We start from the raw sequence: 22,427 nt of genomic DNA, 5'->3' as shown, positions 1-22,427 counted from the left end.
GATAGTCTATACAAGCCTCAATGTCAGAACTGAAAAAAGAAAAGGTATGTCAGTGTATGCCAGATTACATACGAATGGAAGCTAACCCGGAACTTATATGGCAGATGGTCTAAGAGTATAATAAAGAAGCCTGTCAAACAACAAGTCAAAATGATTACTAAAAATATTATTTATAAAATCATAAAATAACATACCAAAAATTTTAAAATAAAGGATATTAACTCAGGAGTCCCCTTCTAAGTTTCACAAAGATTTATATTTAAAGGACATACCTATATGGCCACATCAGGATATACTGCACACCTCTCCCAAATCCAACACAAAAGCAAATAAACCTTCATACAAAGGAAATCGTAACAATTCCCTGATAGCATTTAAATTTAAAGGGAGAGAGAACTGTTCAGGGTGACACATTCTTGAGAGCTGCCATCACTTGTAGCTTCACATCAGCTGCCAAAAATAGTGGGAAGACTAATTGTTATTTCAGGTATAAAGAAACAGCAAAGGTAACAAAAAAGCAGAAAGCTTGAGGGCTTTTGTAGTATGAGTTGACCCTCTATCTCTGAGTTCTTCATCCATGGATTCAACCAATTGCAGACCAAAAAAAAAAAAAAAAACAGAAAAATGTAACAATTTTTTAAAATACAAATTAAAAAGCAATATAGTGTAACAACTTTTACATTGTATTACATATTGTAAGTGATCTAGAGATGATTTAAAGTAGAGAATGTATGCAGGTTATGTGCAAGTACTATGCCATTTTATATAAAGGACTTGAGCACCTATAGATTTTGGTATTGTGGGGGTCCTGGAACCAATCTCTCAAGGATACCAAGGGATTATACTGTATATATCTTCTCACGTAATTCTCCTAGTAATTCTACCATGGTCATTTTACAGGTAGCAAAAGTAAAAAACTAGAGAGGTTTAAGGTCACATTGCTAGTACACAGTAGGGATCTGAACTCAGGACAATCAAAATACAAATTAAGCCACTCTTAATTCAAACACCTTGGCTCATTCAATTTGCCATGCCACTGTCTTAGGGAGCCAAAAACACTTGTGTATGAGTTTAAACAACCAAATTAATACGTTACATTAGAAAACTAGAAAGCAATTAATCTGTTACATTATTTTCCTTTCATAAACCAGAATTTATGATGAATATACCTTATCATTTGAGGTGTGGTTCTTAAAATGGTCTAACTTGTTTTCATCAAAAAACAAAACTAATGATTATTTCAGATAAAGTATAACACTGTCATTTTGGTTATTTAAACAGAAATTGAGGAATATGATTTCATAGAATTAGATATTAAAAGTACAAAAATTTCACTTCAAAATATATTACACAAGCTGTATGTATGCACACACACAACATTTTGCAGATGTCCTAAGACACTCTTTAATGTCCAAATTTATCCTATGGTGGTTCTCTCAACACTATGCTTTTTTACTTTTTTCACCAGTAATAAAAAAAATTTCAAGTAAGCAATCTTTAACTCATTTTTTTCTTTGAATACCATCTTCCAAGTTTCATTTTACTTTGATGATCTCACGACTAATTATCTCATTACTGTACAGTATCTCAAAGATAATCTGTTAGGTGATCACCTGATACAAAATTAATTAATAATTCATAACCTTTCTAAGAGGCAGTATTAGTAAAACAGACACATCCAATATATTGTATCCCAACGAACACAGCACTGAAATACTATTATATGTGTTTGGGAAGAAGAAGGAAAGAAAAAGAACTCAACTTCTGCAATCTGAGAACTCAAAGAGTCTTGGGAAACAGATGAGGATATTAATGCAAGATAGCAGTTATAACAGACTTTCAGAATCATCCTTATTATTTAAGACGAGACACCACAGTAGGAAAACGCCATCAAGAACTGTGAGAACAAAACACTAATCATCAAAGGGTCTGCAAAGTTTTTCTTCCTTATGACTTGAAAAAGTTAAATCCAAAGACACTTCACTTAACCTCAGTAACTAAAGCTTTTTGATATTTCCCCCTAATGCTATAGAACTCCTCCTTCCCACAACTCTACCTCCATTCTACCTCATCTCAAGGTGAGGATTCTATAAAAGAAGTCCTATTAGCCCAAAGCTGTTTTCAGAATTACATGTACATTAGTCCTCCATTATCCATGGGAGATGACTCTGTGGATGCCTGAAACTTCAGGTGGTAACAAACACTATATATACCACCTTTTTCTTATACAGACTTCCCTATGATAGTTTAACTTATAAATTAGGCACAGTGAGAGACTCACAATATCTAATAATAAAATGGAACAATTATGACATAAGCTATAATAATAAGTTATGTGAACACGGTCTCTCACTCTCTGAAAATACATTGTACTGTACTCACCTATTTTCTGACCACCTACTTTTAGTTACCATTGACCACAAGGTAACTAAAACCATAATTAAGGGAGGACTACTCATCATCTCCCACGTAATCATTTAATAATGTTCCAAATAGCTATTTTTTTTTTTAAGGCTACTTAAAAAAGCAGGGGGAGGAAATCTAAATCTTTACGTACCTCAGAGGAAGTACTGTAGGCATTATATAAATCTTTCTCTCTTGGGTCTCCCTATTCCAGTAAGAATGTGCATAACACACACCAGTCATTCAAATATAAACGCTCCCTTAAGATTAATGACCAGATTCACTGAAAGAGAACCTTAGACCCACCCCCCCAGCAAAAAATGCAGAATGAGATATGGACTAATCAAAATCTCTAATTTATATGACCTAATGTGACTGGTATTCTCAATCTGATCATAATGTTTACATCAACCAAACGCAGTCATTCCTAGTATCAGGATTCTTTTAGAGTTCTTCAAACACACTGCACTGAGGCATTCACTCACTTTGTTCTTTGCCTGCTATACTCTTTTCTTCTTTTTTCACCTGGCTAATCCTGCTGATCCTTTTAAAATTCAACTTACAAGGAGTGGTGGCTCATGCCTATAAACATAAGCAACTTGGGAGGCTGAGGCAAGAGGATCGCTTAAGGCCAGGAGTTCAAAACCAGCCAGGGCAACAGAGCAAAATCCTGTCTGAGAAAAATTAAAAAAAAAGTAAAACTGAACTCAGGTGTTCAACTCAAGAAGCTTTCCCTAAACGTCCTATGCAGGAAAAGTTCCACTTCCCTTGGTACACCCATGGAATTCCTTAAAAACATTTCACATTGTATTTACCACATTATATTGAAATACTTGTGCCACATCTGTCTCCCGCAGGAGCCACTATCCTAAAGAGTAAGCATCAGTTCATTTTTATATTCTCAGAGCCTAGCACTGGCATACGGCAAATATTCCTAAATGTTTTGCAAAAACAAAACAAAAACATGACAATTTTATTTACCACCAATTTTTTATGTACACTGTACATTTAAAAGATGCTGAGACATGGTCTCAACTATACTTAGTCTAGCTGCAGAGATAAGTCACATATAAAAAAAGAGATCATTACAAAATTAAGAAATCAGAAGTACCAAATGACTAAGATACAGGAAATGCTACAAAGTTCAAAGAATGCAGACATCACCAGAGTACACAAGGAAGTCTTCACAAAAGAAGGTGAAGCTTAAGCTAAGCTAGTACAGAATGGCACTTCCCACATGGGAAATGACATGGGAAGAGACATTTAAGCAGGAATGCACATGCCATGATTAGAAAACAATGAGATTACTCTGGCTAAGGCAGTTGGTTTCTATCAAGGAGTAAGAAGATATCATGAGGCAGAGGTAGGTGCACGTCACTTTATGGAAGGCCAACAATACCAGATAAATGTGTTTAAGGAAGCGAAAGCCATATACAAATACTTTTTCAAGACTATTAATATAGAAGCAATGCAAAGATTAATTGGCAGGGTGACAGGTGGTAGGCAACCTGAAAAAGAACCAGAATTTGTTAAACACATGTAAACCTTTGTTATTTTAACACTGACAGCAATTTTAGGAGATCAGTGTTCCGTTTTACAAATAAAGAAATCAAGACCCAGAAATGTTAAGTTGTTAGCCCACACAGAAAGTAGCAGGCGGTGCTTAAAGCCCCAAATCAATGCTTTCTTCTTGATACCTGCAAGAAGAAATGCAGGTGGGTAACAGTTGGAAGAATTTTTCAAAAGAATGGGCAATGTAATCAGAATCATGAAATCTTGATGCTAAACGCAACAGAGCTCAGAAGACTCCATAAAGCCTCTGTTTATATACCACTGCCAGTATGAACTATTTGGTAATTGAGTACTTACTTGTATGCCCAGTGAAACTACTTGAGGGCATATTCTCTTTTTATCCCCAAGGACCTGGGATACAGCATGGTCCAAACTGAATGTTTATTGGTGGAATGGATAGAAGGACAGATACAAGGGAGGGGGACACAGAGAGGAAGGAAAACAAAAGTGTGAGTGTGAGAGAAAGGAAAACAATCAGTAAATGAATTTGGCCACCCTGAGGTCTTTGGCACCTTTGAAAATGTCAATTTCAATAATGTACTCAGGAAAAAATGGCTAGATAGCAAGGGATCACGGAAAAGCAGATGGTAACTAAAGGAAAAACATAGGTTAAGGCAAACTTGAAATGCCTGGCCATAAAAAAAAGGTAAAGAAGGACAGAGCACAAAGAAAAAATCAGAACAGGAAGGCCTTTTAAGGGAAAATTGAGATTGGTTCACAGAAGGTAAGACCAGTAAAGGGAATAATTAAAGAGACTAAAAGAAGGCAGCCACACAACTGAAAAAATGTCCTGAACGATGGTAAACATTTAAGAGTATAGTTAAAAGAAGGGATTCTGTAGGAACCTTCCTGACCAAATTCCTTTTCCCTTTTTGAGGCCCACAGCAGTCACCAAATCTTTGAACTACCACTTCCACATCACCACTTCTCTGTCCATAAACCTATCTTATCTAAGAAAAACTTAAGATGTGGTCAAAATACTAACTAATGCAATGTATTAAATGAGTGAATCAATTTTTTAAAACTTTATTTGGAATAAAGGAGCCATGGGTTGTTCTTCCTGCCTGAAATGGCAATTTGCCCAATATCCACTTTTTAAAATCCCATCCATCTTTCAATATCCAAACCAAATCTCACCTCCTCAAAGACACCCTCTTCACTCTATCTCCACCTCTGTTGAAATAAACTTCTTGCCTATACTTACATAGTACCTTTGACCTACTATTATAGCTACTTAAATGTCTTTCTTTTAATTTGCCAAAGGCAAAACCCCGGTAATTGTGCTCTACACAATAAGTATTCAATAACGGCCAGTAAAAGAGAACACAGATTTAAGAAATTAAAATATGTACAAATATTTTACACTGTTGGTGGGACTGTAAACTAGTTCGACCATTGTGTAAGACAGTGTGGCGATTCCTCAAGGATCTAGAACTAGAAATACCATTTTCTTAAGTATAAAACACACCAGCCCTTTTAAAGTGTGAACCACTCTCCTCCCCAAAACTGCCTTATGAAACTCGCAACACTAGTGGGTCCAGATCTTACTGTAACATACCCATTAAAAACAACAACAAAAAACTCAGCAATTGCTGCTTCTACCGTGAAGGCAGAAGACCACAGCTGTTAGAAAGCAAAGAAATGAAACCTAAGATAGGACAGGAAGTATACATTTTGAATCCAAATGAAACCATAAGGGAAGCAGAAATTAACTGCCAAAATAATTTAGTCAGACAATATCCAAGCAGGTAATAAGCTATTAACACTGTTATAACAAAGACTTATAAGCCTAAAGAGACAGCCATTCATTCAAATAATGTCACCACCTTTGGCTGATATTCCGGGACAAAAGCTAATTTACATTCTGTAAAGGATGTACTTGGTGGAAAGGAAGTGGACGGGACGGGGGAAGACGACTTCCTGGACCACATGAACTAAAATCAGCATGTGTTCTAAGACTTCTAGAAGCTTCAGGATACACTGACTATCTGATCTAGCATCACTAAACTCTTCTAGAACCTGGAGCCCATCCTACTTAGTTATATATTCCTCCCAATGCTCCCACTATCTTCTCTGTTCCTCTCCCCAGGCTAGGATAAGGCTCAGCTTGCTACTTTATCCAGTCTTATCCCCATTATCTCTCTCTGTTCCAAGATTTATACTGATACATTTTTATTTTATACCATATTGGATATTTTACTTCCTATTTAAATGACAACCATTTTTCTGCTGGCTTAGAAAACAACCCTGTGGCTGTTATATTAGAAACAAAATTTCTGACAAGTGAACCACTGAGATGCAGCTTCTTCACTATAGATGTATCATACCAAAAATATATATATATATACACACACACACACACATATACACGTATACACATACATACACACACATACACACACACGCATAAAACAAAACAGATACTTTCTGGACCTTTCCTGTAAAGAAGTCTAACAGCAGGAATCCACTTCAAGTGGATCTCACTGAAACACTCACAGCATAGGAAGAAATTAAAGACAAAAGAGAATAGTGAAGGAAGGAAAGGAGGAAAGTTGAAGGGAGTGCAGAGTATGAACAGTGCCTCCCACAATGGCAGCAGAAGTCATTCGGTAGCACCTATGCCACCTTTTATAACAGGATTTGACCTGTTTGACTGGTATTCCCTATGGCTATGATTACTCTACTTTCTCATCTTCCAAAACAATTTTGATGTCTTCTCTGTCTGGTACTTTAATACTTCCCCAACTCCTGCTTTTCCAACTTTGATATGTTAATTTCCATTTTTCTTTTTTTCAAAATGCCATTCTTTTTAAAGCATATTATACCTCACCTGTGGTCTATCCTAACCTTCTCCTACCCCCACCAAATGAACTATATTCAATACACCCTTTTCTTTTACTCAACAGAGGTGTCAAAGTCTTTTAAAATCTTTCATTCTGTCATAAATCGAAAGAGAAAATTCTCTGACTTTTCCTTCAATTTGAGTAATAAATTCCCAGTATTATTTGGCCTAGAATCCCCATACTTAAGATCATTTTATTTTTATAAAACATAAGAAAGTATTTTCAACTTAACTGATTCACTTAGAAGTCTTGTCAGTGTATTAACAAGATACTTACCTTTCAACAAACAAAAAATTTCATTATCCTTTTCTGCCCAGAATATCATCATCTTTCCCACACAGAGGATAGGTTTTCTTCCTTTCATCTCTGCTCTATTTTTACAACTTGAGACTAACTCAGTTCCCTTGATGTTGAATTTTCTCTTTATTGGTCTTACCTCATATCTTCATTTCTGACCCTTCTGAAACTTCCATGTTGCTCCTTGGTTTCCCACCACCACACCATTTCAATGCCAGACATCCCAGCTCATTTACTCTAACAAATTAAAATTCAGCTGAGACAAAACTGATTTTCATCTACATGAGGCAGGATCTGTAACCATGCAGATTAAAAATTGCCCAGTCATGATCTTCCACCACTGACAAAGGTAGGCAAGAAAATTCTTAAAATCAAGGTCACGAAAAACAACTGCTATACCCCCCAACCACATCCATTCAGCAATACTCAGCATCCTCCCTGAAGTGTCTATAAAAACCAACAGTTCTATTTTCAAAGAACGTGAACATAATGCTTCCCTAAAGACATTCTCTAGTGTCCCCACTGCAGACTTTAAATGGAATGAGTATCTAAAAGAGGAGGAGGGAAATTCAGACTGGCACAAGCCTTTATTTATGATTCCCACAACCATCACCTAGGTCTCAGACTTCTAACGCTTGCTTTAATTTACTTAGGACAAACACCTAAGATTGAGACAAGACTGGCTCCAGGAATCTTTCAGGGATCCTAGGACCTATGCCTCCCCCATTTTGCCTGCTCAATTTTAGCTGAAAAACATCATTGTATTCATTTTTTTCTTTTCTCCCTTCTTCAAAGAACTAAGTTCATCTCAAGCTATCACTGACTCCACATCTAAGGAAATCTTTCCTATGATGTCAAGCTACAAAATATAAGGTACATTAACAAGAAGCCTCTCAAAGTCCACTGATCTTCCCCATTAAAAGTACCACCACTCTGCCAATTTGCTTTTCATAACTTTCTAGATACACTGCCACTACCTTATTCCAGACCAAAGTCCCAAAGGGAATCTTTTGTAAGGAAAAGAACCTTACAAAAAGGATCAATTTTAAAGTCTTCCCCTTTTCTAAGCAGTAATCACTCCCCAATTAATGTCAGACTCTAACAACCTTACTTTGTTATCCACCAATACATTACACAGAGTGATCTTCCTAACACATAGCTATGAACATATTGATTCTAACAAATCATCTCAGATTCTCCATTGTCTACCCATTTTAACTATGAACTATGGAACATGATATTCAGGATCCTCTTAAACATGGTCACCTTATCAAATAGGATTTCCCTGACCACTTTGTCCAGATAAAACTGTACATTCCTGTCTTACTTTATTTCTCTTCCTAGTGCTTGTGACCACCTGACACATATTTAACTGCTATGTTTACTGACTGTGTCTTTCTACTCTAATATATCCTCCCACGTTCACCCTTTTGTTCACCAGTGTACCCTCAACACTAGAATATATTATGTTCTCAACTTGTATTTGTGGAAAGAACAGATGAACACTGACATGCAGTGTACTACAGCTGACTTGAAGTTAGAAGACCTATATCTGAGTTAGTTTCCACACATCAGCTATATAAACCTCAACAATTTTACCTTCTTTGGGCTTAAATTCCTCATGTGTAAAAGGAAAGGGTCAAACTTGATAATCTCTACAACTCTAAGCTTTCCCAGCTATATCACACTACCTTCTTGTCTGACTGGACTGAAAACCTCCCTTCCCCCAACTTCCCTACCTACACAACTCTGCTCAGTTTCCTTCCATTTGGAATTCCCCTCTTCTCAATTCACATCTGTCAAAATGAACATTAAGGATGAACAATATCCGAAGTGCCATTTTCTTGAAGTCTAACAAACTGTAAGCTCTGTAAAAGGAGGGTGGAGTTCTTATTTTTCTATTCTCAGATGTTGGTACAATGCTTCCCATACAGGTGATCAACAAAACAACTAATGAATCATGAGTACATGAATGAGCAAATGAACAGTCTTTCCTGATTCCCTCCTATTGCTCAGGTGATCTCCTTTCTTTGGACTCAAAACACTTGGTATCTTTTATTTTTATTTATGTATTTATTTATTTATTGAGATGCAGTTTCACTCTTGTTGCCCAGGCTGGAGTGCAATGGCTTGATCTCGGCTCACCACAACCTCCTCTTCCCGGGTTCAAGCAATTCTCCTGCCTCAGCTTTCCGAGGAGCTGGCATTACAGGCACCCGCCACCACGCCCAGCTAATTTTTTGTATTTTTAGTAGAGAAGGGGTTTCACCATGTTGGCCAGGCTGGTCTTGAACTCCTGACCTCAGGTGATCCGTCCGCCTTGGCCTCCCAAAGTGTTGGGATTATAGGTGTGAGCCACTGCGCCCGGCAACACTTGGTATCTTTCATAGTCCTTACACTCTGTGCTGTTATTAACTTATTTGCCTAATAGTCACTCAACTGCAAATTCCTTAAGACTAATCAGCACCCTGATGGTTTCCATATCTCTCTATAGCACCTACAACAGATCTTTGTCATAACTGTATTTATTTGAAATATTAAACAACAAAGGAATATTTGAGATGAAAAAAAGGGCCTCAAATTACAGACATCGTTCCAACTGTGCTATGGTCACTGGGCATATATGTTGTGTTAAAATCAAGCATTCAAGCATAGTTCAAATATCTCATTCTTTCCTCTCCCTATTATGCTTAATAAAACTTTACTACTTTAAAAATTATAATGGCCACCCTATGTATCATGTAACTACACACCTCTTGCAATATACATATAGGGATCCACACACATCAATACGTTCACGTCACTAAACAGATAAAGTGACTTTTCCACTCATTTCAGACTTCAACCTCATCCAACTCCCTCCTCCGCAAGGTATGAAACAAGTTTTTTAAAAACATCTTTCCATAAGGCCTCCCTTTCTTAGTTCTGCTCCTGAAAGACAAAAAGGACCAATTTTAAAGTCTTCCCCTTCTCTAAGCAGTAGTCACTCCCCAGTTAATTTCAGGATCTAACAACTTTACTTTTCTCTATTATCAAGATTTTTGACCCACCTTACCTCTGCCTCCAAGCTCTTACTCAGCTTCCATGGAACCTTTCTGGCTGCACAAAAGCTGGTGTCCTTCCATTCAATATGTTCTTGCCATCATGTACTAAGTTCAACCTATCTACATCTTCTTTCTGAAATGTGCATCAATAGCCGTCCCCCCACCCCAAACACGTATCTCGCATACACACACACTATACCCATGTGTCACTCTACCTCTGACATACCTCTGGTGTAAGTTCCTTACGCCACTCTTAATGAATGCACACGACTCTCAGAATGGTATCTTCCAACTACACTGATTCTAACCCAGTTTCTTCTGAAAAACCCAACCTTGTCCACAGTGCCTCCCTCTTTCCTCACTTCCCCATCTAGTCTCCTTCTTCATCCCCTCCCCACACCGCCAACTAACTACAGATGACATTATTCCTTAATACTCCCAACCCAAGAACGAAGAACAAGCTCCAGTTTCCTGCGGTCTCCCTCTCCTTCTGTCTGCCCTCCTCGGTTACCCCGCCCCAACACCCCAGGTGTGCAGACTTCCTCCCCGTCCTCTACTCATGCATCGCTCCAACCAATCCCACGCCACACCACGAGTCCCCTGCCATAGGGATCAGACTCCTCCACACCCACCTCCACTCGGGGTCGCCGCTGCCTCCCCGGACGTTTCTCTCCACCCCTCGCTAGCGAGCCCGAGACCACGGGCGCGCGCGCACAGACATTCTCACGCTTCCCCAACCTCCCTCCTCGCACTGGGACGAGCCGGCTTCGCCAGAGCTCAGCCCGGCCGGTGGGGGCTTAGGCACCCATACCCGTTCCGCCCCTCCCGCAGACCCCCTTGCAGCCTCCGCCGCCCTGCCCGGCGAGGAGAGGACGCAGCAACTCCCCCGCCACCCCGGACTTACCACCTCGGTGTCTGTTGCTCCATGCCCCAACCCGCGGCCCGCTCCCCCCTACGTACCAGGCCGGGCTAGGCACTCACCGGAGGTACTGCGCGCTCTGCAGGCTCATCCTCCGCCGCCGCGTCTTCCCGCGAAGCCTCCGTGGGTCTCTCAGGCTCCTCGGAGCGGCCCCGCGGCACCGCGGGTGCTGGCGGCCGCCGCCATCTTCCTCTCCTCCGGCTCCTCCTCGCTCGGCAGGGGGGTGGGGTGAATGAGGCGGAGGGGAGGAGGGGCGGGGAAAGGCTGCCTCTCGCTGCGGCTCCGGCCCGGTGGGGCGCAGCGACACTTCCGACCCGGGGAGTGAGAGGAGGGGGCGGGGGAAAGAGGAGGAAGCAGAGGAAGGAAGGAAGTCGGCTACGAGGGGGGCTCCCTCTCGCGAGATTTCAGCAGCGCCTGTCCCTCCCGGTGATTTCCGCTTCTCTGTAGCGCTCCCTTTTGGGATCAACGAACTGTGTGGCGGGTGTGCGGCTTCTGAGCTACCGGCTGGTGGCGCTTGGCGGCTTCCTGCCAATCCACCCTTCTCCTCTCGCGCAAGGGGGCAATCCCAACCCCACCAAGAACACCGAGGCCCAAAGAACCGGGAGTTACACTCAAAGTCTTCCCCCTTCTTATCACTGCAGCGGATTTCTCTCTTCCTTTTTGCACGCCTCCACTCTTCCCCACCGGAAACGCCGCCCCTTCCTCCTACAGTTCCTCCCAGCAGTCCCTCGACTCTTGTCTTCCCTTGTGCGTAGAGAGTGACTCGAAGGACCCCCTTTCCTCTTCTCTGCAGCCCCTCCCCATGCACGCTGGGAGACTCTTGGAGGGGATAAGGTGGGGCCCGGAGAGAAAGAGAAAAGAAAACAATCGGATTGGATAGACAGCTGCCATGGCAACTGGAGGCTGTGGTTGTATTGTCATAGTAACCGGTGTGTGCGGACAGGGTGACCCTCCCCTTGGCCAATGGATTCCCAGGAAACCGCCCAGGGTTCCCCGTTGGCTTCACTTCCATCTAAAGGCCTCCCCCAAGTTAGGAATCGAGGTAGTTCTCCCCGGTGGTGAAGTCCACTTCCTCCTCCCTTCCCACTTCCCACAGCAACTGGGGGGACACCCCAAGGCATTCACCATGGGCTTTTCCACCCGCCTGCAGGCGGGAACCACCTCCATAGTTTCCTCTCAGAGCCGGGAGTGGAGAGGGCTGGGCCTGCGAAGAAGATGCATGACCTGGAGGCTGGCGGGCGGCCGGCTGGAGTCGGGAGGGCGAGGCGGCAGCGCCAAGAGGCGAGGAAGGGCAAGGGGTTTCCCCACAACTGCCTTGGGCTCTGGGAGGCGGGATCCCGCCTGAACGGGGTCCCTGAGGGAGGAGAGCGGCACACGACAGCCGTGATGCCTCCCCTACCGACTGGGATAGCCTACTTTTGACGAGTCAACCCCTCCCCCAAATCCACCCCACCCGCGTACTCCCTCCTGACCTAGCTGTCGCGATCCTGCTGCGAGGAGGCCAGGGTGAGGGTGGGAACGCATCCTAGAAGGGTAACACGTGTTTTCTATCATTTAAGCCGGGGACTAACCGGAAGGCTGACTGCCGCCATCACTCTGATAGGCACCCGCAGTGGGGATCCCGCTTGATTATTAAAGGCAGACCTCCAAGTTCCTCCCTCCTCTGCAACCTTTCTCCTCTCACGGGTCTGCAGTGTTTTAAAAGTCCTCATTCTGTGTCGTTGGGTTAGAGAGGAAAACATTGGATAAAAGAGTATCAGGAAGAACCCTAGATACATCTGTCTGATGAAAGGAGTCTAGGAAAAGAAGTTTCATTCTTAGAACAAATCTTTTTGGATATTATGTGTGTTTTGTGTCAGTTTTCGGGCCAAAAAGCCGAAATAAAGAACGAAGTCAATAATAATATGGAGTATATGAGAAATAGCTGGAAAATTCATCATCCATGGCTTGAAGAAATTGACAAGTTATATTTTCGGTTCGTATTGTGGAGTCATTTAAGGAGCTATCCCAAAGTACTTTAGGATATGTAACTATATAAAACCTTCCAAGAATGCAGCCCTCGTAGGAGAGTTAAAATAAGGATTTTAATGGGCTATTTTGATTTGGTTTGTTCTGGTTTGGCTACCTGATTCCTGCTTTCTTTTTCCATGCCAGCCGAAGAGGCACTTTCAAGATCCTTCCCTGAAACCTGTACCAGTAAGACTACACCAATGTTCGGTTGAAATATCAGGTATAAGTTTAGCGGAAGCGAAAGTACAACCTGCTTTGAAATAAATTCCAAGGACAGATTGTCATTAACGAAATAGAAATTGGACTATGCCCCTCATGCTGCCAGCGCCTGGTATGATGCGGCGTGACGCGCAGCGCTTGCGGCAGTACTATGCCCTCAATCACCCGCCCGGCACCGACGCGCCGCCCACTCACGGCAAAGAGAGCCACCTAGTGAGGGATTATTCTCATTTCCGCGGTGAAGTTCGGCTTTTCCTTCTACCATGAGAGCCCAAGGATAGATTCCTACTACCTATTAACTCAAATAGCCTACATTTCTTTCCGAAAATTTGTTGGTTAGATATTTTTTCTTTTTTTTAACTTAAAGACGAATGTGATAGTATATTGGTTAGATTTTTTAAAGATTTCAACCAGAATAAAAATTGTAATAATTACCCCCTTACTAATTATGGTAATAGCCATTTATGTCTGTGGCACATGTCTCCAGTAAAGAGTGTATGAAGGCCAGGCGCGGTGGCTCATTCCTGTAATCCCAGCACTTTGGGAGGCAGAGGCGGGTGGATCACGAGGTCAGGAGATCGAGACCATCCTGGCTAACATGGTGAAACCCCGTCTCTACTAAAAAAATACAAAAAAATTAGCCGGGCATGGTGGCAGGCACCTGTAGTCCCAGCTACTCGGGAGGCTGAGGCAGGAGAATGGCTTGAATCCGGGAGGCGGAGCTTGTAGTGAGCAGAGATTGCGCCACTGCACTCCAGCCTGGGCGACAGAACGAGACTCTGTCTCCAAAAAATAAAAAGAATATATGAACAGTTATCATATATTCCTGATAAGCAATCTAGGAAAATATTGCTACTATCTTCTCATTTCGGAAATAGAGAAATGGATCAGAAAGATGAATCCTTTTGTAAGGGTTTGCTGATTGATGCCATAAACATTTACTGAGTACTTATTATATTTCAGACACTGTTCTGGTAGGATGGATACCACGGTGAAAGAGACCTGGTCCCTGTCTTGAGGGAACCCACCTGCTGGTAGAGATCTCAGAGTGATGATTAGGATGCAATAAAGGGATGCAGTAATTGGGGTAAGAACAAAGTAGGAACACATGAGGTCAGAAATAATCTGTGTTTTATAGCAGCTTTCCTAAGAATTTTATAAGACTCTTCAATAGCTTTACAATATCTCTAGCTAAATAGAATAGTAGCATATTTTAGAGATTAGAAGACTTTGATACTAATATTAAAATTACTTTCAAAATCAATAGGACTCAGAAAATTATTACCTTCTATTTATATACTGTTTAATACACATTTTCCAATTTCATCTGTTTCTACTTGCCCTAGTCAACAAATTTGTAGAATTACAGACATCTTTCTTTCTGCAATAGATATTGTTCACCTTTTCCCCCTGCAGATATAAGATCACATCTAAACCAAAAAAAATTAAAGAGAAGCTTCCTTATATTAATCCTACCAGATTTTAAGTTTTTGGGTTTGTCTTGTTGGCTGAGTGATTTCATGGAAAGATCACAAGCTAATGGACCTGAGTATGCATTCTAACTCTGCGATCTTGGTTTCTGAACTTCAGTTTGCTCCTTGACCAAAATGGAAGCATTACCTGTTACAGGCTTCCTGTGACCTTTAATGATGACATACATGATTGAGTGCCATTATACAACACTGGACTTGATAAATGTTAATTTTTTTCTGCCCTTTTCTTTTTTTAATTGAGACAGAGTCTTACTCTGTCACCCAGGCTGGAGTGCAGTGGCACAATTTCAGCTCACTGCAACGTCTGCCTCCTGGGTTCAAGCAATTCTAATGCTTCAGCCTCCCAAGTAGCTGGGACTACAGGTGTGCGCCACCATGCCCGGCTAATTTTTGTATTTTCAGTAGAGACGAGGTTCACCATGTTGGCCAGGCTAGTCTCAAACTCCTGACCTCAAGTGATCCGCCTGCCTTGGCCTCCCAAAGTGCTGAGATTATGGATGTGAGTCACCTTGCCTGGCCCCTTTTGCTCTTTTATATCAAACTAAAATGAGTAAAATAGAACTACTACAGCATAACTTTATTTTTTAAAATAATACTCTATCTAGTCTTTTTTTTTTTTTTTTTTTTAATAGAGATGCAGTCTCACTGTGTTGCCCAGGCTAATCTCTAACTCCTGGCCACAAGCAGTCCTTCCGCCTCAGCCTCACAAGTAACTGGGATTTTAGGTGCGAATCACTGTACCCAGCTCTCAATCTAGTCTTTGTCTATAATACTCATAGGTCTGAGCTCACATTCAAATCTATTGGCCTCCAGTGCTAGAAGATAGATTTCTTTATTCGTGACTCTGATTACAGAAAAGAACACAATATTAGGACATTGTGAGTCAGATGCTAGAGATTTAAAACTTTTCAAAAACCTTTTATCACATGAGACAGCCTAATATAACCACACTTCTGTCCAAGTAAATAGAATGGCCTCTTTTCAATCAAACACTGGTACTTGCTGAGAAGCTACTCTTACAATTCTTACCAAATTTACCCAGAGCTTTGGTAACCTGACAATTAATACATAGCAGGCCTCCTCCCTTTTTATAATAACAGACAGCCTGTTCCATGACATCATAACAAGCCCTAATGTATTTTTATATTTAGCCTACATATTCTGAATGTTTCTAAATCCTGTGCACAATTAGGAACTTGGTAAATCATTCTCATCAAAGTAGAAACACATTTATTATCAATTGCATACTCAGTACACAATGTGTGTGAAGCTAGCCATTCATTCCTCTTCAGTACCACACCTCAGACCATAGAGTTAAGTGATTCAATCAAATGAGTAATTCATTATCTTCAAATAGTGAGTCAGATACAAATTGACATTTAAATTCAGGTCTCCTGTTGCTCAAGATTTCTTAGATCAAGGATCAGTAGCCTTTTTCAAACAATTTTCAAAGCGAATACTTATTCATTCACTCCAAAGAGGGAGTCTTTTAGCCTGAAGAATAGTCAGGAACCATTGCAGTCCAAGATTGAACAAAAGAAACTTCTGATATGGGAAGCAGTGAGGTGACAGTTGGGGAACAATATTCAGAGCTTTCTCTCCCCCTTCACTTCTCCATTCTCCTAATATTTACTAAGAGAAATATTATCTTCAAGGTTCCCCCAACTCCCAATAAGCAAATACCTCTGAGAAAGTACCACACCTAAAATTCTTATCTGATGATTTAATGGACACAATCTGGAGAAAACAAGAAGAGATGCTCATAGGGAAGATTAAAAGTATTGAAAACCAAAATAAAACCCTAACCTCTCTTACTTTATTGGCAGGAGGCCTTGTGTTCATGCATCTCTTTACTACCCCAAGCACAGTACTTACTGAAATCATCTTGGGGGTCCCTAATCTAACAGCAACATATTTCATGTCAAAGTCTGTTGAGTTACCCAGAAGTTGCCATATTTTTCTTAAAACACCCAACTAAGATAACATAATCTTTTAATATTTTCTAGTTTCTACTTTCCTAACTTTTATCAGGTAGATACTACTTTGGAGCACTAAGAATGTGATACTGATATTCATTGTCATAAATCTGTTCTTCAAAACCAGGGGAAACATGTACATGCATACACACATGCATACACTGATATGGTTTGGCCCTGTGTCCCCGCCCAAATCTCATCTTGATTTATAATCCCCACATGTTGAGGGAGGGACCTGTAATCCCCATGTGTCCAGGGAGGGAGGTGATTGGATCATGGGGGTGGTTTCCCCCATGCTGTTCTCATGATAGTGAGTGAGTTCTCACAAGATCTTATGTTTTTATAAGTGTTTGAAACTTCCTCCTTTGTTCGTCCCTCCCTGCTCCCTCCTAAAGAAGGTGCCTGTTTCGCTTTCCACCATGATTGTAAGTTTCCTGAGGCCTTCCCAACTATACAGAACTGTCAGTCAATTAAGCCTCCTTTGCTTATAAATTACCCAGTCTTGGGTAGTATCTTTATAGCAGTGTGAAAATGGACTAACACACACCTTCCTCTTTTCCCTGACATTATTATTGTACCAATTCAGTTTCTATTCAAGTTAAAATGTGATAAAGATGAAAAGCAAAGAAACTTAGGACTTAGGTCCATCACTTCAAAGCATACTAAGAGTATGTATCCAAGCACTTTTTTGCTTTGCTTTACAATCCCAGGGTCTTTTTTATTCTCAGAAAACTTTTACATATCAAAACCTGGATTGTTTGTCCCATATTTGTAAAAGTTCTTTTTTTTTTTTTTTTTTGAGACAGGAACTTGCTCTGTTGCCCAGGCTAGAGTATAGTAGTATGATCATAGCTCAATGCAGCCTCAACCTCCTGGGCTCAAGTAATCCTCCTGCCTCAGCCCCTTGAGTAACTGGGACTACAGGCTTCCCTCACCATGCCCAGCTAATTTTTTTATTTTTTGTAGAGATGGGGGTCTCCCTATGTTGCCCAGGCTGATCTCAAACTCCTGGACTCAAGAAGACCTCCAGCCTTGGCTTCCCAAAGTAATGGGATTACAGGTGACCACATCACCTGGTCATATTTGTAAAAATTCTTAATATTAGCCTGGCACAGTGGCAGGTGCCTATAATTTCAGCTACTCAGGAGGCTGAGGCAGGAGGATCACTTGAGCCAAGGAGTTTGGGGCCAGCCTGGGCAACATAGCAAGACTCCATCTTAAAAACAATTCTTAATATTATTGGATTAAGATGTAAGAACACATTCTGGAACAAATTAAATCATAAATTAATGTGTGCATATATTCCACATTTTAGCTATGTTAAGCTCTTTAAAAAGATTTTTCCCCTGGCTTTAAGTCTCCATTGCTTTTCCATTACCCTTAGGATAAAGTTTCCAATCCTTACCATGACCTCTGTTCTGGTCTCTGCCTGCCTCTTCTCTGACAACCCTCCCCACCCCCTGGTATCACCACTCTAGCTATAGTGACCTTCTGTTAGGTCCTCAAATAAACAGTGTTCTTTTCTTCTCAGAGCCTTTAGATAAGTTGTTCCCTCTATCTAGGTAGTTCTCCTCAGACAACTCTTATGTCTTCCTATGCTTCAAGCCTAAATCTGAACTTCTTTGGATGAGCTTTCTCTACTTTCCAACCCCCAACCATTAGGCTAAATTAGCTAAACTGGTTATATGTTCCCATAGCACTCTGCCCTTCTTTTTCGTGGCATTTGTAAGTCTTTCATATTTGTAAATCTTTGTTTAATATCTGTTACCTCCACTTGTAAGCTCTGTAAGAGTAGATGCTATGCCTATTTTCCTTACTCTTGTATTATCACTTCCCTAGCAGAACACCAGAAACAAGGAATGCTCAATAAATGTTCATTAAGTCAAGGAATTAAAAAACAAAAACAAATTAATAGAAATTTGGTAGCTGGGTACAATGGCTCACACCTGTAATCTCAGCACTTTGGAGGCCGAGGTGGAAGATTGCTTCAGTCCAGAAATTCGAGACCAGCCTGGGCAACATAGTGAGACCCCATCGCTAAAACAAAAAACAAGTTGGACCATGTATTCTTTAGAATTAATCCTAAAGCAGTAAGAAAAGAATTTTATTGGGCCTTCAACTAATCTCGGTAATTGAAATTGCTATTACATTTAACAAGATTAAAGTTTTAATTAAATGAAATATTTAAGCAATGAGTAAAGTGCACACTTACAAGATGAAGGATAACTCATCAGTTATTTCACACCAGGAGTCTCAGACTTCAGTGTAGAAAAACAGTCTTCAATGTCCAAATTATTTTTATTTAACTTTATGTTTTTTAATTTGAAATTGGATGAAGCAGTTAATTCTTTCGTTATGTGGCAGGAGAGGGTGCTAGGGAAGGATGGCAAAAGAGAAGAGAGGCTATCAGCTAATTAGAATGTAATATAAAAAATTGCCTTTAAATTTTCAGAAAGAAAATTGGATCAGGGTGTAGAATGGAAAGCTCAGTGGTCTCTATTTTTCACCAGAAAAGTGTTTATAAATTCTAGCATTATTATTGTTAATTTTTTTGCCTGTAATGGGATAGGGTTAAGTAAACTGAATGTAGGATTTTAAGGAAAGGGCTATATCCAATTTCAAAGTAAATGTGATAATTAAGTTTCTGGAGGCAGGTTCTGAATTCAAGTCAATTAAATAAGGCATGTAACATATGTAAGCAGCCTGGCACTTAGTAGACACTCAACAAATGCTCTTACTGTATATAAAGGGTGAATAAGAACTGCATACACACTAATTAATGTAGGTTAAATGCACCTTTAAAAACAAGTACAAAATGCTGTAGAGGTACACAGCATACTGCCTCAAAACTATATGACCAGTTTTATCATATGACCAATCTTCCTTCCTTCCTTCCTTCCTTCCTTCCTTCTTTCTCTTTCTTTCCTTCTCTTTTCTTTCTCTCTTTCTCTCTTTTTTTCTTACCCTGCCCTGCCCTGCCTTCTCCTCCCCTCTCCTCCCTTCCCCTCCCCTCTTCCCACTCCTCTCCTTTCTTTTCTTTCCTCTCCTTTTCTTTTTTTTCTTTCTTTTCGACAGGGTCTCACTCTGTTTCCCAGGCTGGAGTGCAGTGGTGTAATCACAGCTCACTGCAGCCTCAACCTCCTGGGCTCAAACAATTCTCCCACCTCAACCTCCCAAGTTGCTAGGACAACAGACATGCACTACCATGCCCAGCTAATGTTTTTTATTTTTGAGGTCTCACTGTGTCACCCAGGCTGGTCGTGAACTCCTGACCTCAAGTGATCCTCCCAACTCAGCCTCCCAAAGTGCTGGGGTTACAGGTGTGAGCCACCGTGCCTGCCCAGTATAAATTCTTTCATCTATTTCTGAAGGATATCTTAGTTCATTAGCTGTTCTATATTTGAATGAAATGAGAGCCAAGATCTCGTTCAAAGCTAAAGAAGATAAGGAGGCTTCTACGGAGCAAAACCAGCTGCTTATGCTTTCCCCTGCCCTCTTTCAAACTAACGCCTCTGGAATGGCTCTGGCTTGCATGCTGTCTCATTCTCGCGCTCTTTCAACCATTGGCTATAATGTTCCCATTATGGTCCTCCAAGTCATCCATTTCTTTGTCCAAGAGGACATGCATGGTTTTAGTTTGATTTTTGTTGTTGTTGTTTTGTTGTTGTTTTGAGACAGGGTCTCTCCCTGTCACCCAGGCTGTAGTGCAGTGGCATAATCACAGCTCACTGCAGCCTCAACCTGCCAGGCTCAAGCCATTCTCCCACCTCAACCTCCTGAGTAGCTGGGGCTACAGGCACATGCCACCACGCCTGGCTAATTTTTGTATTTTTAGTAGAGATCGGGTTTCATCATTTTTCTCAGGCTGGTTTTGAACTCCTGGGCTCAAGCGATCCAGCTGCCTTAACCTCCCAAAGTGCTGGGGTTACAGGCATGAGCCACTGCACCCCACCAGTTTTAGTTCTTTAACAATGTCCCTGTAGGTAAAACCAAGACCAGAGGGCATGCCAAATAATTGGAATGCCAACATTTCCAAAATATAGGCATCAGTGGACTAGATGTTACAGAAGGTTACCAGCTGTAGAAAGAAGCTGAAATTAATTTTCTCTGAGTATTTGAGGAACAGTCTAATTTTAGCATGAAAACACTGTGTGAATGTTAGGTAGAGTTGAGTTTAATATCTATAGAGAATGTTCAATTGATGGTGATCAATTCCTATCTTTCTCTGCCTTTTCAAGACAAATCTATATCAAAACTAAAACTTTACTTCTGGGAATCTTAATCTTGGTGTATCCTGCTACTATGGAGAAGTTTGATGAGTTGTGTATCCTCTAGAATATTAGTATTTAGTAATTTATTCAGTCTTTCATTCAGTTTTCATAGAATTTTCATTGTATCAGGTCATATGCTAGTCATTAGGGTGCAAATGGTGAACGAAACAGTCCTGCTGTCAGAGCTTAAGGTTTAAAAGACAGTTAAGTAAAAGGGAAGTTATATTATAGAGTGATAAATGCTGTGGTAGAAGTCTTTGGAACCATTCCACTTGAGATCAAATACAGACATGCACTCAGGTAATCCACGTAAGTGTCCCAGTCAACTGTGAAGTCCTTCAGAATGAGATTATGCAGAGTTTACTTGTTCACATTCTATTTCCCAGCAGGAAAAGGAATACACACAGCTCATCCTACCATAAAAGTGATGGAAAACCATGGCTAAAAGTATACTAAATTATGCCTGAAAGATACAAAACTGTATACATAAAGTGCAACTATGAAATAGAATTACATAGAAAATGGTCATAAATATAATAAAATGTTAATAGCAGTTATTTCTGAGGTAAACTACTTATGGTTGGCCTTAATTTCATGCACTTTTCAACATTTTCTGCCAACCAAAAAACAAAAGTTGAGTTGATTATTGTTATTGTTGTTTTGGTGGTGGTTTGCATTGTTTTTAAAGAATGCCTGAACTTCTATATTACAGGAGCCTGAAAGTAACATTGGAAGTTGAAAAGGAAGCAGATTAAAGATAAGTGTAGGGCCTGGCACAGTGGCTCACACCTGTAATCCCAGCTACTTGGGAGGCTGAGGCAGAAGAATTGCTTGAATCCGGGAGGCGGAGGTTGCTGTGAGCTGAGATCGCGCTGCTGCACTCCAGCCTGGGCAACAGAGTAAGACTCTGTCTAAAGGGGAAAAAAAAGAAAAAAGATAAGTGTAATAGCTTTTCACAACTGATGATTGAAAAAAAAAAAATCTTGTTACAGACAATTCCTATGGCTCTAATGCAGTATCAACAACTAATACTTATGTATGAGCAAAAATTGATGACGATGATCATTTTTTAATACAACAGTACAGACCAAAATGGCTCTGTGGTAATTTGTGAATCTGCTTCTGGAAACTGTCACAGCCTGAGAAAGATAGCATGCCCTGGATGGAATTCACAGAGAATTATTTTAAGTAATAAAAGTTTAAAGTTATACCTTTGTTTGTTATTTTGCCTTTTCTTACCTTTAAAATTATTTTCTCCTCCTCCCTCAACTCTAGGTCATGCTACTGGCCCCGCCCAGTTATGTAACAACTTGCATTTCCTCAATTCTCTGGAATGTGGCCAGTCAGGAACTTCCACATTTACTTTTTTTTTTCCCCATT

At 40.6% G+C, this 22,427-nt stretch overlaps 1 protein-coding gene and 1 long non-coding RNA gene across 14 annotated transcripts in view; one reads left to right on the top strand and one right to left on the bottom strand.

The window, feature by feature from the left end:
• Positions 1 to 12,481, bottom strand: part of SMG7 (SMG7 nonsense mediated mRNA decay factor) — a 90,586-nt gene extending 78,105 nt beyond the window's left edge. For 2 of the 13 annotated variants that reach the window (XM_017848096.1, XM_017848100.1), the window contains exons 1-2: positions 11,141 to 11,233; positions 9,869 to 10,046 (exon numbers count right to left, since the gene is read on the bottom strand). Coding sequence is in view for 8 of the 13 variants with exons in the window: in XM_017848087.1 (XP_017703576.1) it covers positions 11,141 to 12,090 (950 nt within the window). In the remaining 5 variants the exon portion in view is untranslated. Of the gene's footprint in view, positions 1 to 272; positions 288 to 9,868; positions 10,047 to 10,791; positions 11,036 to 11,140 lie in introns of those variants that run through there. The other 11 variants (XM_017848090.1, XM_017848089.1, XM_017848095.1 and 8 more) reach the window with 10 other exon arrangements.
• LOC108512726 (uncharacterized) lies at positions 12,028 to 21,888 on the top strand. Its single transcript, XR_001880677.1, has 4 exons — positions 12,028 to 12,120; positions 13,233 to 13,308; positions 14,271 to 14,394; positions 21,760 to 21,888. It is a non-coding gene; the product is annotated as an uncharacterized LOC108512726 (long non-coding RNA).
• Positions 21,889 to 22,427: the final 539 nt, after the last annotated feature.

Source organism: Rhinopithecus bieti, unplaced genomic scaffold (genome assembly GCF_001698545.2).
Source record: "Rhinopithecus bieti isolate Rb0 unplaced genomic scaffold, ASM169854v2 scaffold_27006, whole genome shotgun sequence".
In the NCBI taxonomy this organism is placed as follows: domain Eukaryota; kingdom Metazoa; phylum Chordata; class Mammalia; order Primates; family Cercopithecidae; genus Rhinopithecus; species Rhinopithecus bieti.
This window is presented reverse-complemented; position numbering and strand designations above follow the sequence as displayed.